Source organism: Gymnoscopelus braueri (genome assembly GCF_963280865.1).
Source record: "Gymnoscopelus braueri genome assembly, chromosome: 2".
Classification (NCBI taxonomy): domain Eukaryota; kingdom Metazoa; phylum Chordata; class Actinopteri; order Myctophiformes; family Myctophidae; genus Gymnoscopelus; species Gymnoscopelus braueri.
In genome coordinates this window covers 6,906,218-6,925,906 of record NC_137604.1, presented here as the reverse complement: position 1 = coordinate 6,925,906, position 19,689 = coordinate 6,906,218, and the positions used below count along the sequence as shown (strand labels likewise).

The 19,689-nt window shown below is 40.4% G+C and overlaps 1 protein-coding gene across 1 annotated transcript in view; it reads left to right on the top strand.

The window, feature by feature from the left end:
- Nucleotides 1-2,146, top strand: part of LOC308093703 (E3 ubiquitin-protein ligase pellino homolog 1-like) — a gene marked incomplete at both ends in the record, with an annotated part of 70,964 nt that extends 68,818 nt beyond the window's left edge. Inside the window, 2 exons of the mRNA XM_080440030.1 lie at nucleotides 472-753; nucleotides 1,871-2,146. Coding sequence (XP_080296156.1) covers nucleotides 472-753; nucleotides 1,871-2,146 — 558 coding nt within the window. The remainder of the gene's footprint in view (nucleotides 1-471; nucleotides 754-1,870) is intronic.
- Nucleotides 2,147-19,689: the final 17,543 nt, after the last annotated feature.

The window sequence follows — 19,689 nt, the reverse complement described above, 5'->3', positions numbered from 1 at the left end:
CATTTGATTTTAGCATGTTGCTTTAATTTAAACCCTATACTTCATTGACCGAGGTCCCCCAGGGGTCTATACTTTGTACCCTCCCCTTTTCCCTCTAAACTAAATCTATTGACCTATTTTCATCGAACGTTGACATGCCCAGAATAGGGATGCTATTTGTGTGGTTAATATGAGCTAGGCCTAACCATCAATTAGTTGATTTGTAACCCATGCACCTATGTTGTTTTGCCATTTGAGTTGCCCAGAAGAAATTGTGAATGTATTTATTATTGATGTATTCTTTTTTGTCTCTGCTACCCTCCTCCCTCAAACAAATGGCACTCAATTTACACACTTTAAACTCTCAAGCTTCTTTTTTTTTTGTTATGTTTTATCCTTTTGACAATATGTGCAAATTCATGTTCATCATGTGTATGCATTCTTGTCAACAAAAACATCAACCAAATCTTATCTTCTCATGTTTCCGTCCAGGTGCACAATGAGTCTCAGGAACTGGTGGACGGGTCGCTGATCGACCTGTGTGGCGTGACCCTCCTGTGGCGCACGGCCGAGGGCCTGGCGCGCACGCCCATCATGGAGGCCCTGCGCAAGGAGCTCTACACCGGGCAGTCCTGGTGCCCAAAGGGCTTCAACAGCCTCACCTTCCCCAGCCTGCGCCGCAAGATAGTGCTGGACGAGAAAAAGCCCTGGGCCTACCTCCAGTGCGGTCATGTCCAAGGCTGCCATGGACGGAAAGGACGCAGCAAGGCTGAGGTGAGGGTTAGGCCTGTGACAGTAGAGCAGGGGTTCTCAAACCATTTCATGTCAAGGACCCCCAACTTGACACTTATTAGCCCGTGCGTGGACCCCCATTTGAAAAGATATGCCAGGGACCCCCGATAAGAGAAGATTTTTTGCAGTGATTCTCAACCATTTTAATTTCAAGGACCCACAGTTTGACATGCATTAGACTGCGGACCCCATTTAATGGCATTCCTATCTCTGGGACCCCAATTTATATTATAACATCGATTAATTAGTTAATTTAACTCTGAGAGTGTACTTGTACACTCTCAGAGTTACAGACCCATAAGGGTCCATTTGGTTCCTATCCATCATTTAGCTGGGGACCCTCTGGAACTCCCTCAAGGACCTCTGGGGGTCCCCGGACCCCACTTTGAGAACCAATGCAATAGAGTACCGAAGTCCTGACGTCACTCGTTCGGGTCACATAAGTCATTTCTCTATGGAGAATAACATTGGGTCATCTTAGCATCGTCTCATATAAGAATTGCGGTCCAAAAATAAACAAAATTGTCCCCGCGATATTGTCAGGGAGGTGGCTCTGTATCGTTTACAATAGTCAGTCACTCATATTTGATACAGTCTGTTTCTGGCGAAACTTGAATTCATTCGGCGGCAGTAACGTTAACGTTTTCTGGCCGTCAGTTGATGCTTCATAATATGAGTCAAACCGCGCGGCTCATTTGTTTATTTTTGGAACACACTTATATGACGCGATATTGAACACATCTATGGGAATTCAGAATAGGCAAAAATAACTAAAAACGTATCTAAAGGCTCACAAGGTGTCGCAACGCGATGTGTTATGAGCTTGTAGATAGGATATTTCCCCAAATTGTTCTATGTATATTTTTACTGCAATTATTAAATGCAGTACATAGTACATTATTTATCTTGACTATTGGTACCGGTCATTAGTCAGGCATTTCACTAATTCAGTTATAGGCTTTGTAAGTTATTTGTCATATCTGCCTTGTGCAACTTCTGTTTACAAAGCCAAAAAACTATTTTTTTTGTTTATGTTCTCACAATTATTTGAACGACTACTAATCATCAGCTATAATTAATGTTGGTGTCAACCCTCTAGGTGGACGTGGAGGGCCAGGAGCGCGAGTGTCCCATGTGCCAGGTGCGGGGCCCCTACGTGCCTCTGCAGCTGGGCTACGAGATGGGATTTTTCCTGGACGCCGCACCCCCGACCCACGCGTTCGTCCCCTGTGGCCATGTGTGTTCAGAGAAGACCGCCACCTTCTGGAGTCAGATGACACTGCCTCATGAAGGGACAGACAGCTTTCACGCCGACTGTCCCTTCTGTGTCCAGCAGCTGACAGGAGACGACGGCTACATCAGACTGATCTCATAAGGGGAGCGTACCTATGTTCCCCAGGGGCCTCTGGACTCTCTACAGCTTTACAATCTCAAGGACTCCCAGTTATAGGCGTGCTTTAGGCCCTGGAGTTACTGTACAGACCTGTAAGGGCCCGTTTGGTTAATAATTTAGCTGGAGACCCCCTGGAAGCCCCTCAAGGACCACTGGGGGTCCCAGGATTGAGAACCACTGCAATAGGAGAGAGCGTATTATTATTATTATCATTATTATTATTAATATTATTATTATTATTATTATTATTATTATTATTATTATTATTATTATTATTATTATTATTATTATATGCCCTAATGGATGAAGCTTTTCAATTTTCATAACTTGAATACAAATAGTTCGAGCAATGTCTGCTATTTTTTCTCTGAACTAATCAAGTGTTAATTAACATTGATGGAGTGTAATTTGATGGGTTGACTTGTATTGTCTTGAAACCGTTTTTAGTAAGACTGTTACATGTTTTTATTCTGATGTGTTACATGTGATATTGTGATGTTTTTGTTGTGGACCCCAGGAAGAGTACTGTAGCTGCTACTTTGGCGGCAGCTAATGGGCATCCGAATAAAGAATGAAAGAATTAAGTAACGTCTTCGACAGTTCAGTTACATGTTTGAATTAACCCTTGCATTGTGTTAGAAACCTGCTGACACTTTTGGTGTTAGCGGGTCAAATTTGACCAGTGATTTAACTCAGCCCAAAATACAAAAAAATATATAATTTTCATTTATTATTTCCCCCCAACTCATAGCTGACTTGTTATGCATTCATATCCATGTAAACACTTTTTAAAATATTATTTAGGTTTAGGGTTAGGGTTTCATCTTTCAATATAGCTCATTTTCAATTATGAAATAGACTAATATTAGAACACACTTCCAAAAATAAAATATACTCCTAATAGCAAATGCAAATTGAGGACAAGTTTCTCTCTCTCTCAAACATGTAAACATTGAATATTGATAATTTGGGGGGAATTGAGCCACACTTCTCTGCCGGGTCATATTTGACCCTTAAAGGACGACTTCACCCATTTTCAACCTATCTTCATATAATTGGTCCTCACTACTACCCATGATAAAATGGCACAATTTTTTTCTAATCGGGCTGTGTCTCAAAGGAGGGCTGTGGACAGTCCAGACACCCGTCTACCAGTGATCGTTAAGCAGGATTTTTTTCCCCAACAAGATCTCAAAATGTTTATTTAGATTTTTATTAACGCGAGAACAATGGCTTCTATTATTGCATTGCAACTTTCCAGGAATAGAAAGTTTCTATTAGCTTGGATTCCCCATCGATGATGTCACTGGTAGACGGGATTGTCCACAGCCCTCCTCTGAGACACAGACCAAGTAGACACAAATGGTACCATTTTATCATGAGTATTAGTGAGGACCAATTATATGAAGATAGGTTGGAAATGGGTGAAGTCGTCCTTTAAAGAGTCTCGCGAGATTTCCCGTCCTCGGCTCACTGCGCTCCTCGGACGCGAGAGGAAAACATTCACGTCGCTGACCATGAACGCCAGCTCGTGAGTGATAAACAGTGCATGTGAAAGTATCAAGAGACACCATGAGGAGGATTTGTGGAAAAAAAAAGAAGTTTGGAGCTGTGGAATTAGGCGATTTTCACTAAGACACGCGCCTCCCACTATGCCAATGGTGGGGGTCGACCAGACTCACAGACAGGGGAATCGCTGGAAAAACTCAACGCCACTTCCTAACTCGGTGAGTGAGTAACTACACATCAAAGATAACACTTAAAATGTCCGGATTTCTCCTTTAACGATGGGTGAAGTCGGTCTAACACCACAGATGTCACTTTTTTTATAAAGACCATCAGAATTAACTAAAATGGTGGTAATTAAATTTGTTGCATTAAAATAGCTGTTTCTGAGGATATCATGAAGCCTTTTTCCAATGAAGAAATGTAAAGGGTACTTTTTACCTATTTAAACTTGAAAACGGGTCAAAAATGACCCTAACACAATGGAAGGAGTTAAGGCAAACAATGTACCAGAAGCGCACACCAGCAGTGAGGAGGTGCTGACAACGGGAGATATAAGTGTTTAAAAGAGAGGTGGTCGCACAGCTCAGCCACGATGCAATCACTTATTTTCTTTATTAAGACACCAACGTTTCGACGCAAGTCTTCTTCTGCGTTTTGGAATGTTTGATTTAAACAATATTTGTGTTACTGTAATAGATACTATATACGCGAACATAAACATTCGTATCAAAGTGTGTTACAGGGCTAAATATGTTTGTGTGATAATATTTGTAGTTTCTTTTTTATATAATAAAAAAGCTTAAAGAAGACATGAGAGACCTCTTCTGTTGACTTTAAATCCATGGTGGTTATCAGTCACATAACAAAGTGATTCTCAAATGTTTTCATTTCAAGGACCCCCCATGCACTGTGCATTAGGCCACGGACCCCATAACTCTGACAGTGTACAAATGGGTCCATTTGGGATGTGGGATGTGTTGAACATGTGTGTGCATGAGGGATGTGGGATGTGGGATGTGTTGAACATGTGTGTGCATGAGGGATGTGGGATGTGTTGAACATGTGTGTGCATGAGGGATGTGGGATGTGTTGAACATGTGTGTGCATGAGACTCATGCATGAGAGAGACCCTGGAGCATTTCACAGAGGGGCAGTCCTCCTTCATTTTAAAAACAATTCATTTAACTGGGACACTGCATCACTTTCATCAATATGTTGACTAAAAAGTTAATACACATTTACTAACGACGAGTGACGGATCCAACATCAAGTGATGACAGGGACAGAATGAGACTCTGAATCTCTCTCTCTCTCTCTCTCTCTCTCTCTCTCTCTCTCTCTCTCTCTCTCTCTCTCTTAAATCTCTTAAAAGGCAGCGAAAACAGTGAAACTGCCTCCTTTTCAAATGTATTTTCCACTGTGAAACCCATTATCCTCCATGGTGTCATGTAATGCATTACCTGATAATAATGGTAAAACCTTCAGTGATGTTTCCTCGGACCATCCGAACCATCAAACTCTCATACTGTGACATCCCTACTCAAGATGAGCAAGAACTCAACTACTTTACCTTTACCTTTCGTTACTTGTACAAGTTAAAGGCTTTCCCCCTGTATGAGCCCAAATGTGCCTCTTCTGTGCCCCCCCCCCCCCCCCCACACACACACACACATCTTTTACCTTTTTTTTTTTTTTTGACATTTGGCCTACTTGCCATCAAACCATGGAAGGTAAAGTCTTGTTCCCCAACCACAGTCATGGTGCTGTTGAGCATGGAGAATGAAGAATGTCTCTATGGAGAGAGAGTGTGTGCGGGCACAAACACAAACAGAGCCACGAGATAGAAAACCCATTGGACTAATCCAAATTATAAAACAGCAAAAGGAAAACTACCTGACAAATTGGAAAGAAGCAACACAAAAGCAGAGTAAACTAGAATGCTATCTGGCCCTAAACAGAGAATACGCAGTGGCAGAATACCTGAGCACCGTGACAGACCCAAAACAAAGAAAAATCTTAACTAGGTACAGACTCAGTGAGCACAGTCTTGCGATCGAGAAAGGTCGTCACAGGCAGACCTGTATCCCGAGAGAAGACAGACTATGCACCCACTGCACACAAAATGAAGTGGAAACCGAGCTACACTTCCTAACCGTCTGTCCATTGTACCAAGACATCAGAGACACATACTTCCCACAGATTACAACCACACACGGAGATTTTGAAAACATGACCAATGACAAAAAACTCCCATATCTGCTGGGCGAAGTACAACAATGTGCAAACACAGCAGCAAGATTCGTGAGTTGCTGTGATAGGAGAAGGATATCAAACGGAACACAACCACCCTAAAGACTAATCATTGTGTATATTCCTGCACTATACCTGCACCCAGTGATCTTGGTACATAGAAATTGATCTATTGAAGATTCTGACTTTCAAATGTACATATTTTTTGTTTTGATTGTATTGCTGTATTGTTGTATTGTGCTTTCTGCTTTGGTTTCAAGGTTCAAGGTTCAAGTTTATTAATGTCCCAGAAGGGAAATTGGGTTTACAGCCAGAGTAGTGGTTTAAAACATACAGACAGTACAGGACAACAGCAGACATGAAACACCATAGCATAAAAACATAGGTCTGGGCGCATCTAGTGCAAGAAATAAAAAAGGAATTATAAAGTGCCGGCATAAAGTGCTTGTTTCATCATCATCACCGTCATCATCACAGTAAAGTGCAAGAGATAAAGAGATAAAGTGCTTGTTTCATCATCATCATTATCATCATCATCATCATCAAGTAGACTTGGTAACCTGGCTGTAGAAAGTAACACCACAGTAAAGAACCTGGGGGTTATTATCGATTCTGAATTGAATTTTAATACACACATTAATCATGTCACCAAGATTGCTTTCTTTCATCTTAGAAATATTGCGCGAATTAGAGACTATCTGTCGTTAGACGATGCAAAAACGTTGATCCACGCTTATGTTTTCTCTCGGCTTGATTACTGCAACGCACTCTACTCTGGCCTGCCAAAGAAAACAACTGACAGATTACAACTTGTTCAAAATGCGGCAGCCAGAATATTAACTAAAACTAGGATGAGAGAACATATCACTCCAGTTCTAGCTTCACTACACTGGCTCCCGGTTGTTTTTAGGATTGATTTTAAAATTATTTTTAATAGTTTATAAAGCTCTAAATGGTCTGGCACCTTCCTACGTCTCTGACTGCCTAGAGAGATATGTTCCAAACCGGGCCCTCAGGTCCTCAAGTGCTGACCTGCTCGAGGTGCCTACAATGACATATAAAAAATACGGTGAAGCAGCATTCTGCTTTTACGGACCGACAGTGTGGAATAAACTCCCATTACACTTAAGACAGGCAGCCTCTGTCGATAGCTTTAAAGCACAGCTCAAGACCTATTTCTTCACTCTTGCTTTTAGCTGATTCTTTGGTTGATTTTTAATTCCTCACTGTATTGCCTATTTTAATGTTGTTTTATGCCTTTGCTTTTATTTTATTTTATTTTATTTTTGTTTGCTTTATTGTTAAATTGGTTCTAACTGTAATTGTATTCTTGCTCTGTAAAGCACTTTGAGCTGCATTTCATGTCATGAAAGGTGCTATACAAATAAAGTTTATTATTATTATTATTATTATTATTATTATTATTATTATTATCACAAGAGATAAAAAAGGAATTATAAAGTGCCGGCATAAAGTGCTTGTTTCATCATCATCACCATCATCATCACAGTAAAGTGCAAGAGATAAAGAGATAAAGTGCTTGATTCATCATCATCATCATCATCATCATCACAGTAAAGTGCAAGAGGTAAGATAAATAAAGGGCTACATTCAGAAATATAAGGTGCCTGGCAATGTAAACGTATGTTTTCTCATGCCAATAAAGCCCTTTGAATTGAATTGAATTGAATTGTCTGTCTGTCCTTTGCCTACAGCAGTGATCTTCAAAGTCTGGACTGAACCACAACTATCTCCGGACTATCTCTGGGCAAATTATAGCAAGACGTGTGGTCCTCGCTGCGTGGGTCTTTGCCAGGCCGGGTTGCCAACCCACAGAATACCAAGGTAAAAGATGTTTATTCTATGACCTACGGTTCGGGGGTTATACGCCAAAACATGACGCATCCTGTTATAGAGCCACCATGAAGCCAATTTCCAATGTCCAACAGTGTCGGACATTAGCTCGGACAGGAGCGAAAAACATAGTCTCCTACCGGGCGGAGACCCTCACAGTTTTCATTCTATACTATATTATGTGTATTATCTGCGAGATGTTATGCAAAATGAGTCAACATTTTAAATGTTCTCCACTGCACACAGTGTTCTGAATGTGTGACGGCTCTACTGTCTGTGATTTGGTTTGGTCCAAGCACGTGCAGCTACTTTCAGTTCAGCAGCAGTTCACTGCTAGTAGTTTACACTCTGAAGGTCATTACACACCGGCGATTATGCGAATATACGCAAAATTCGGACTTGTTCCGAATAAATAAAAGACGCTTTTTCGCTTCGCTTTTTCGCTCCGTGGAAGCTTGCATTGACTTTATAAGGTTTTTAAAAAAAACGTATTATTCGTATGAAAAATTCACCCCCGGTGTGTAAGGAGCTCTAGACTTGGCTGTAGTTTTTGCAGCACAGTACTGTAACACCCTACAGTACAATGCTACATTTCTTTATTACAGTAAAGTACTTTTGTTTGTATTGCATTCTGGGTAGTTTTGATGAAGCGGGAATAGTTTACATTGTTACTGTAACCTGTTGTAAGCTGAATGTAACCTGGATGTAATATGCCATGGCAATAATACAGCATTGTGGTGGTAAATGACGATTGGCCCCGCCTCCCCTGCACACACATCACAGACAACACCCGCCCACAGCAGCTTCCTCGAAGCGAGCCCTGCTTTCCCACCGGATCGTAGCAACACGCCCCCCCCTGCTTCGCTCCTAGTCATGCAGTACTCCGTGGTGGAAAATAATGCTCGGCGCTGGCATTGCCTAGGGGCGGGGGGATAATTTATGGTACATAACTCGGACGGGGCTGAGTAGGCTCGAGCGAACTACGCAACGTTCGGCACAGCAACTCGTGCGCTTTAGTGCTTTTTGTTTTTGAGTGGTGCTAGCCACTCCAAGGACTGACTTTGTGTGTGTGTCTGTCCGTCCGTCCGTTTGCGGACGGCCTCAACAGCTGCGGCTGATTGCAACACAAAGATGCAACCAGTTACACTAATTATACACAAACAGGAGTGCAACACACACACACACACACACACACACACACACACACACACACACACACACACACCTTTGAGTAAAAATACTTAAACTGAGTAAACATACTTAAATATGAGTACAAATACTTTAAAGTTCCTGAACTGAGTAAAAATACTTAAAATGAGTAAACATACTTAAAATTAGTAAAAATACTCAAGAACACGTTAAAGTCAGTAAAACATTTTTAAAGTACTTAAAATTAGTATGACTTTAAAGTCATCAAAGTCTGTAAAAAGTAACTAATTTAAGTCAAAGCACTATAAAATTACTAAATTGAGTAAAAATACTTGCGTACGCACATTCACATGTGCGCACACACATTCACATGCGCGTGCACACACACACACACACCCACACACACACACACACACACACACACACACACACACACACACACACACACACACACACACACACACACTATCTACAATTTGAGTAAACATACTTTAAGTACTTAAAAGTACCTTAAGTGAGTTAAAATATTTAAAAGATGTTTCTACCAAAATAAAGTTATTTTAAAGCAGTCTTAATGAAATGAACTCATGAAAGGCACCATTCTCTTCACACTGGGTGTGATTTTTGTTGGAAAAAGTAGTATCGGAAGCGGGAGCCGATCCCTGAAGGTGTGGGTCAGTGATAGTGATAGTGATTAACGAGGCAAGCCACTGAGGGTATTCAGGCTATATTAGAATGTGACAACGCCCACCATTCCCAACTCTTCTAATGTAGAGCGAAAGAAGCCCCGCCCCGGGTGTTGAGTGGAGTTGTGGATATTCTGTCAGGTTGTTTTACCTGTACATGTTTTACATCCAGACATTTATCATTCGTTGTTAGGACTGTATGCTCTAGTGAACTATTGCAGATAGACACTAGCAAAGTCGTTTTTGTGTGGTGAGAAAGCATCAATTTCTATGAAGCTTCACCAATGAATAGTTTGTTGTGAAATATTGGCGATGTATTTCCGGGTCGTTAATTGCTCACGCTGTTAGTGTTAAACTACTTTAAACATGCATTAAATTACCGGGGTGATTTGTGTTTAGATAGATTAGATATGGGTTTTGATTTAAACTCTTAGTAAATGTTCTTAAAGCAAGTAAAGCCAGTGGTGTTGGAAGCAGGATTCCTGTTCATTGCATTAGCAAAACTCGATTTTGATGATAATGAAATATGATTAGGGGTGTAGGTTACTAATTAATCTAACAATTAATATGATCTAAAAACAGATCTACATGTACAAGCTCACAATGTGAGTTGTAGATCGGCTATTTTCACTATTTTGAAATTAAGTATAACATTAAGCATTGTATGTTTTGGCCTTATTTTGATGATTGGTACTGGTAATTTCTTTGTATATTTAAGTTATTTGTCATTCGTAGTTTTCTGCAAATATTTAAGAGGCCAAAACCGGTTCAGGCAGCAAATTATCCAGTGAGAGACACAGAGGAGGTAGTAATGATGACACTGAGCGCAAAAACCTAACAAGTAACTGATTATAAATAATAATTAAAGGTTGAGGAGAAAACTTAATCCAGTCTGGTTTGTTATGTCTGTGGTTCTGAAAGAAAATAACTCCAATCTTCAAATGTAAGAAAAAAAATGTTTAATCGGAATATAACAACGTCTCGGTCTATTAGACCTTCATCAGCTTAACTCATGTATGTTGTTCTCAAAGTGGGGTCTGGGGACCCCCAGGGGTCCTTGAAGGGGGTTCCAAGGGGTAACCAGTAGCTAAATGATTGGGTCCATTTGGTTCCATTTGTAAACTCTCAGAGTTATGGGGGTCTGTGGCCTAATGCATAGTAAACTGAGGGTCCTTGAAATGAAAACAAAATCACTTTATGTGTCTAATCACCACCATGGGATTAAGGGCAACAGAAGAGGACATTCATATCTTCGATAAGCTTTTTATTTTATTTAAAATAGAAAAACTATACAAACATTATCACACAAACATAAATCCTGGTCAAGAGCTCCAGAGACAAATCTTCATGTTTGTGTATATATTATCTATTACAGTCACAACAATATTGTTTCATTCAAACAACGGATTCGTTTAGAGAAAAAGTAGAACACATTGCTCTAATTCTTTGAAAGTATTCAAGTTATGACAATCTAAAAGTTAAAATAACGTTTTTTTTTCCACCATCTGCTTCACCCATTAAGCAAAAAAATAATAATAACAAAGCTCTCTCCTATTGCAGTGGTTCTCAAAGTGGTATCCTGAGACCCTCAGTGGTTCTTGATGGGCTTCCAGGGGGTCCCCGGCTAAGTTATTGACAGTTAAGAACCAAATGGGCCCTTACAGAAACATGTAATACAAACAGAGCAACTACCGTTATACACATTGTGAAAACTTTGCTGCTATTCGTCCCAAAGGTTTATACAAAGTGAACCCTAACCCTAACCCATTGATAAATGTATGCCATTTGTTTCAAATGTTTTTCCTAAGCTAACTTTTCCTACATCTATGTTAAAGTTGTACAATGCAAATTCACAACTAACGATTTTTAGCAACCTCTGCTGGTCACTACCGTCACTGCATACAATTTCCATAGTCCTCGATTACCCAGAATTCCATTCGTTTTCACCGGAAGCCGGAAGCGTTTCAAAAAGCGATCTTTTAATTGTTTTATACTATCTACGGATCGTTTCTCTTAGCCAGTGGAGCATTAGTTACCATGAGCTGTGCTTTCTTTTTCTGTTCTTTTTCGATCTTCTAATCCTACATTCTCTTAAAATCAGCGTGAGGTTCCTTTTTGTTATTAGCGTGATAGTTCCTGGCCAAACAGGAAACCGTTGCGGTAGTTCCTGGCCAAACAGGAAACCAGTGCATTTCCACCTCAGTTTTCCGGCCAGATGACGTCATTTCCCCGGGAAAGTCCCCCCAGTCCACGTTCAATATAAAATATATAAATAAAAGGCTTCCGGGGGTGAAATTCATGGAGTGGGTGTTGTGAAACTTTTGCCACTCACAAAAGATATACAATTTAACTTTAGCTTTGTTGAAAACGTTACCTAGTATGCCTTTAACTTCTTTTTTTTTTTTACAGCAAATACAATTTGTATGGTTTTGTAAGATTCAATAAGTTGCTATGTAACACAGCTCTGTTTACACATTTCTCTATTCCCATTTAATTGTACCTATGTTTTATTTTTATTTTGTATAGTTTTGTTCCACTTTTGCTTTGGCAATATAAACATGTGTTCTCATGCCAGTAAAGCCCCTTTGAATTGAATTGAATTGATTTGAATTGAGAGACAGAGAGAACCCTTTGATCAAGCTGATTGTCAGAGAACTGTAAATGACTGAATCAGCTGAAAAGGTTTTTGATCAGGCTGTATGTCAAAGAACTGTAAATGATTGAATCAGAGATAAAGAGAGAGCAGCACATATAAACAGCACATCATGAACCTCAGTTCAGACATTGAGGCTTGAGGACTTGACCGAACAGAGGAGCTGTTATAATTACTACAAAACTTACTTTTGAGAAGCTGTTTGTTTCTTCTACTCAGCCGTTGTTGGATATCCTACTCAAGATAAGTCAAGTAAGTCAGGCACACTGTGCGTTTTTCCTTTTGTCTGTGAGTTTTTCCTTTTGTCATTTAAGTGATTGTTTTTTTAATTAATTGTTCTATGTTTGTGGGGGTGAATTCCAGCAAGATATTAATGCTTAATGCTGAATAATTGTGGTATGTAATTTAAAATGTCCCCATTATTTAAGTAACAACCATCAATAACGATAACTGCAATATTATCTACAGTTGGGTTTTACCTCGACCTACTTCAGATTACATTTTAAAGTGACACTTGTAATAACCACTTTAAATGTGGTGTCCACATATTATTTTCATAATATTTCAAAAATGTCCAAAATGTTCAAAGACATTTAGATTAACAAGCTCACAAGCCTTGGGATGAGAAACGTTGATTGGCTATTCACTGTACACTGAAGTATAAGGACTTAAGTGGCTAAAGGGAGGATGTCTCATTTTAGAATGAAACCTTAGTCACATGTGTTTTTCTTGTAATGTCTGCAGGTTAAGTGGGGCGTAAAGGACAGCAACAACCACTAGACTTTGAAGCAGGTGACAGAGGAGTGTTTCGCTATTGGAGAGCACTGCACCAACCCTGCCCTCCCTCCAAAGGAAGCACCGATGTCCCAGAACCAAGAAAAGATGTCCTCCTCACCGGCCTCCATCAAAGGCCCAGTCAAATATGGGGAGCTCATTGCCCTGGGGTATGAAACATTCATTTATTAATATTCATTGAATAGGCTCTATGCACAGCAGCCATATAGGAAAGAAAAAAAGAAAAAAAAAACATTATTAAAAACATTAAAAAAAGCTTAAAGAAGACACGAAAGACCTCTTCTGTTGACTTTAAATCCATGGTGGTTATCAGTCACATAACAAAGTGATTCTCAAATGTTTTCATTTCAAGGACCCCCCATGCACTGTGCATTAGGCCACGGACCCCATAACTCTGACAGTGTACAAATGGGTCCATTTGGGATGTGGGATGTGTTGAACATGTGTGTGCATGAGGGATGTGGGATGTGTTGAACATGTGTGTGCATGAGGGATGTGGGATGTGTTGAACATGTGTGTGCATGAGGGATGTGGGATGTGTTGAACATGTGTGTGCATGAGGGATGTGGGATGTGTTGAACATGTGTGTGCATGAGGGATGTGGGATGTGTTGAACATGTGTGTGCATGAGGGATGTGGGATGTGTTGAACATGTGTGTGCATGAGGGATTTGGGATGTGTTGAACATGTGTGTGCATGAGACTCATGCATGAGAGAGTCCTCCTTCATTTAACTGGGACACTGCATCACTTTCATCAATATTTTCACTAAAACGTTAATACACATTTACTATCGACGAGTGACGGATCCAACATCAAGTGATGACAGGGACAGAATGAAACTCTGAATCTCTCTCTCTCTCTCTCTCTCTCTCTCTCTCTCTCTCTCTCTCTCTCTCTCTCTCTCTCTCTCTCTCTTAAATCTCTTAAAAGGCAGCGAAAACAGTGAAACTGCCTCCTTTTCAAATGTATTTTCCACTGTGAAAACCCATTATCCTCCATGGTAAAACCTTCAGTGATGTTTCCTCGGACCATCCGAACCATCAAACTCTCATACTGTGACATCCCTACTCAAGATGAGCAAGAACTCAACTACTTTACCGTTACCTTTCGTTACTTGTACACAAACTGTACCCCCTCTTCTGTGCCCCCCCCCCCCCCCACACACACACACACACACACACACACACACACACACACACACACACACACACACACACACACACACATCTTTTACCTTTTTTTTTTTGTTGACATTTGGCCTACTTGCCATCAAACCATGGAAGGTAAAGTCTTGTTCCCCAACCACAGTCATGGTGGTGTCGAGCATGGAGAATGAAGAATGTCTCTATGGAGAGAGAGTGTGTGTGTGTGTGCGTGCGTGCGTGCGTGCGTGTGTGTGTGTGTGTGTGTGTGTGTGTGTGTGTGTGTGTGTGTGTGTGTGTGTGTGTGTGTGTGTGTGTGTGTGTGTGTGTGTGTGTGTGTGTGTTTTGCTGCACTGTTCAGTTTGTGGTGTCTGTCTGTCTGTCTGTCTGTCTGTCTGTCTGTCTGTCTGTCTGTCTGTCTGTCTGTCTGTCTGTCTGTCTGTCTGTCTGTCTGTCTGTGTCTGTCTGTCTCGGTCTGTCTGTCCTTTGCCTACAGCAGTGATCTTCAAAGTCTGGACTGAACCATAACTATCTCCGGACTATCTCTGGGCAAATTATAGCAAGACGTGTGGTCCTCGCTGCGTGGGTCTTTGCCAGGCCGGGTTGCCAACCCACAGAATACCAAGGTAAAAGATGTTTGTTGTATGACCTACGGTTCGGGGGTTATACGCCAAAACATGAAGCATACTGTTATAGAGCCACCATGAAGCCAATTTCCAATGTCCAACAGTGTCGGACATTAGCTCGGACAGGAGCGAAAAACATAGTCTCCTACCTGGCGGAGACCCTCATAGTTTTCATTCTATACTATATTATGTGTATTATCTGCGAGATGTTATGCGAAATGAGTCAACATTTTAAATGTTCTCCACTGCACACAGTGTTCTGAATGTGTGACGGCTCTACTGTCTGTGATTTGGTTTGGTCCAAACACGTGCAGCTACTTTCAGTTCAGCAGCAGTTCACTACTAGTAGTTTACACTCTGAAGGTCATTACACACCGGCGATTATGCGAATATACGCAAAATTCGGACTTGTTCCGAATAAATAAAAGACGCTTTTTCGCTTCGCTTTTTCGCTCCGTGGAAGCTTGCATTGACTTCATAAGGTTTAAAAAAAAAAACGTATTATTCGTATGAAAAATTCGCCCCCGGGGTGTAAGGAGCTCTAGACTTGGCTGTAGTTTTTGCAGCACAGTACTGTAAAACCATACAGTACAATGCTACATTTCTTTATTACAGTAAAGTACTTTTGTTTGTATTGCATTCTGGTTAGTTTTGATGAAGCGGGAATAGTTTACATTGTTACTGTAACCTTGTTGTAAGCTGAATGTAACCTGGGGCCTGTTCCTCGAAAGGTGAATTAAATAAGCCTGGTCTTAAGCCAAATCCAGGCTTGACAAAGTCGGGTCCGAAAAGCCTCGTTTATTCCTTTCCTCGAACGCCAAGCCAGGCTGAAAAGGAGCGACTTTGTCGAGCTAGGCTATGTCAAGCCAGGCTGTGTCCAGCCAGGATAATGAAGCCAGGCTGAATGGGCGGCGATTCGCCGGCGACGTATTTCTATAAAAGACCATGAACTCGAGCGCAGATTCCTTGAACTTGACCAATCATGGCAGCGGGGAACAAAACTCGAGCAGCGTTTTTCTCTGTGGCAGAACAGCAGCAGCTCATGCAAGCATATGAGGACCGCAATAAATAGATCCAGGGAGAAAGCGTGGCAAAGTATTGCAAGCACACACAGAGTGTGTGTGTGTGTGTGTGTGTGTGTGTGTGTGTGTGTGTGTGTGTGTGTGTGTGTGTGTTTGCGACGGACGGGCAACAGGACGTACGGACGGGACGGGACGGGACGGGACGGGTCGGGTCGGGTCGGGACGGGATGGGACGGGAGGGGGGGGGGACGGGGGGGTTGACCGCGACGGGATGAGCGGGGGACAGGACGAGACACGCAATAACCCCACATTTGCAAGACCACTTTGGTAGAAATTTGGGTTGTGTAGTTACCTTGCCATCATGATGTAACTCCAAAGGTGGACAAGAAATAAAAAATAATTTCTCCATTGACTAGAAATTGATAATTTAAAATATGCTCCTTATTGACTTACATGGGCTGAGTAGGCTCGAGCGAACTTCGCAACGTTCGGCACAGCAACTCGCACGCTTTAGTGCTCTTTGTTTTTGAGTGGTGCAAGCCACTCCAAGGACTGACTTTGTGTGTGTGTCTGTCCGTCCGTTTGCGGACGGCCTCAACAGCTGCGGCTGATTGCAACACAAAGATGCAACCAGTTACACAATTATACACAAACAGGAGTGCAACACACACACACACACACACACACACACACACACACACACACACACACACACACACACACACACACACACACACACACACACCTTTGAGTAAAAATACTTAAACTGAGTACAAATACTTAAATATGAGTAAAAATACTTTAAAGTTCCTGAACTGAGTAAAAATACTTAAAATGAGTAAACATACTTAAAATTAGTAAAAATACTCAGGAACACGTTACAGTCAGTAAAACATTTTTAAAGTACTTAAAATTAGTAAAAATACTTTAAAGTCATCAAAGTCTGTAAAAGGTAACTAATTTAAGTCAAAGCACTATAAAATTACTAAATTGAGTAAACATACTTTAAGTACTTAAAAGTACCTTAAGTGAGTTAAAATATTTAAAAGATGTTTCTACCAAAATAAAGTTATTTTAAAGCAGTCTTAGGCTAATAATAGCTTAATGAAATGAACTCATGAAAGGCACCACTCTCTCTATTTTTGTTGGAAAAAGTAGTATCGGAAGCGGGAGTCGATCCCTGAAGGTGTGGGTTAGTGATAGTGATAGTGATTAACGAGGCAAGCCACTGAGGGTATTCAGGCTATATTAGAATGTGACAACGCCCACCATTCCCAACTCTTCTAATGTAGAGCGAAAGAAGCCCCGCCCCGGGTGTTGAGTGGAGTTGTGGATATTCTGTCAGGTTGTTTTACCTCTCTAGTGAACTATTGGAGATAGACACTAGCAAAGTCGTTTTTGTGTCAAGCATCAATCTCTATGAAGCTTCACCAATTAATAGTTTGATGTGAAATATTGCCGATGTATTTCCGGGTCGTTAATTGCTCACGCTGTTAGTGTTAAACTACTTTAAACATGCATTAAATTACCGGAGTGATTTGTGTTTAGATAGATTAGATATGGGTTTTGATTTAAACTCTTAGTAAATGTTCTTAAAGCAGGTAAAGCCAGTGGTGTTGGAAGCAGGATTCCTGTTCATTGCATTAGCAAAATTCGATTTTGATGATAATGAAATATGATTAGGGGTGTAGGTTACTAATTAATCTAACAATTAATATGATCTAAAAACAGATCTACATGTACAAGCTCACAATGTGAGTTGTAGATCGGCTATTTTCACTATTTTGAAATTAAGTATAACATTAAGCATTGTATGTTTTGGCCTTATTTTGATGATTGGTACTGGTAATTTCTTTGTATATTTAAGTTATTTGTCATTCGTAGTTTTCTGCAAATATTTAAGAGGCCAAAACCGGTTCAGGCAGCAAATTATCCAGTGAGAGACACAGAGGAGGTAGTAATGATGACACTGAGCGCAAAAACCTAACAAGTAACTGATTATAAATAATAATTAAAGGTTGAGGAGAAAACTTAATCCAGTCTGGTTTGTTATGTCTGTGGTTCTGAAAGAAAATAACTCCAATCTTCAAATGTAAGAAAAAAAATGTTTAATCGGAATATAACAACGTCTCGGTCTATTAGACCTTCATCAGCTTAACTCATGTATGTTGTTCTCAAAGTGGGGTCTGGGGACCCCCAGGGGTCCTTGAAGGGGGTTCCAAGGGGTAACCAGTAGCTAAATGATTGGGTCCATTTGGTTCCATTTGTAAACTCTCAGAGTTATGGGGGTCTGTGGCCTAATGCATAGTAAACTGAGGGTCCTTGAAATGAAAACAAAATCACTTTATGTGTCTAATCACCACCATGGGATTAAGGGCAACAGAAGAGGACATTCATATCTTCGATAAGCTTTTTATTTTATTTAAAATAGAAAAACTATACAAACATTATCACACAAACATAAATCCTGGTCAAGAGCTCCAGAGACAAATCTTCATGTTTGTGTATATATTATCTATTACAGTCACAACAATATTGTTTCATTCAAACAACGGATTCGTTTAGAGAAAAAGTAGAACACATTGCTCTAATTCTTTGAAAGTATTCAAGTTATGACAATCTAAAAGTTAAAATAACGTTTTTTTTTCCACCATCTGCTTCACCCATTAAGCAAAAAAATAATAATAACAAAGCTCTCTCCTATTGCAGTGGTTCTCAAAGTGGTATCCTGAGACCCTCAGTGGTTCTTGATGGGCTTCCAGGGGGTCCCCGGCTAAGTTATTGACAGTTAAGAACCAAATGGGCCCTTACAGAAACATGTAATACAAACAGAGCAACTACCGTTATACACATTGTGAAAACTTTGCTGCTATTCGTCCCAAAGGTTTATACAAAGTGAACCCTAACCCTAACCCATTGATAAATGTATGCCATTTGTTTCAAATGTTTTTCCTAAGCTAACTTTTCCTACATCTATGTTAAAGTTGTACAATGCAAATTCACAACTAACGATTTTTAGCAACCTCTGCTGGTCACTACCGTCACTGCATACAATTTCCATAGTCCTCGATTACCCAGAATTCCATTCGTTTTCACCGGAAGCCGGAAGCGTTTCAAAAAGCGATCTTTTAATTGTTTTATACTATCTACGGATCGTTTCTCTTAGCCAGTGGAGCATTAGTTACCATGAGCTGTGCTTTCTTTTTCTGTTCTTTTTCGATCTTCTAATCCTACATTCTCTTAAAATCAGCGTGAGGTTCCTTTTTGTTATTAGCGTGATAGTTCCTGGCCAAACAGGAAACCGTTGCGGTAGTTCCTGGCCAAACAGGAAACCAGTGCATTTCCACCTCAGTTTTCCGGCCAGATGACGTCATTTCCCCGGGAAAGTCCCCCCAGTCCACGTTCAATATAAAATATATAAATAAAAGGCTTCCGGGGGTGAAATTCATGGAGTGGGTGTTGTGAAACTTTTGCCACTCACAAAAGATATACAATTTAACTTTAGCTTTGTTGAAAACGTTACCTAGTATGCCTTTAACTTCTTTTTTTTTTTTACAGCAAATACAATTTGTATGGTTTTGTAAGATTCAATAAGTTGCTATGTAACACAGCTCTGTTTACACATTTCTCTATTCCCATTTAATTGTACCTATGTTTTATTTTTATTTTGTATAGTTTTGTTCCACTTTTGCTTTGGCAATATAAACATGTGTTCTCATGCCAGTAAAGCCCCTTTGAATTGAATTGAATTGATTTGAATTGAGAGACAGAGAGAACCCTTTGATCAAGCTGATTGTCAGAGAACTGTAAATGACTGAATCAGCTGAAAAGGTTTTT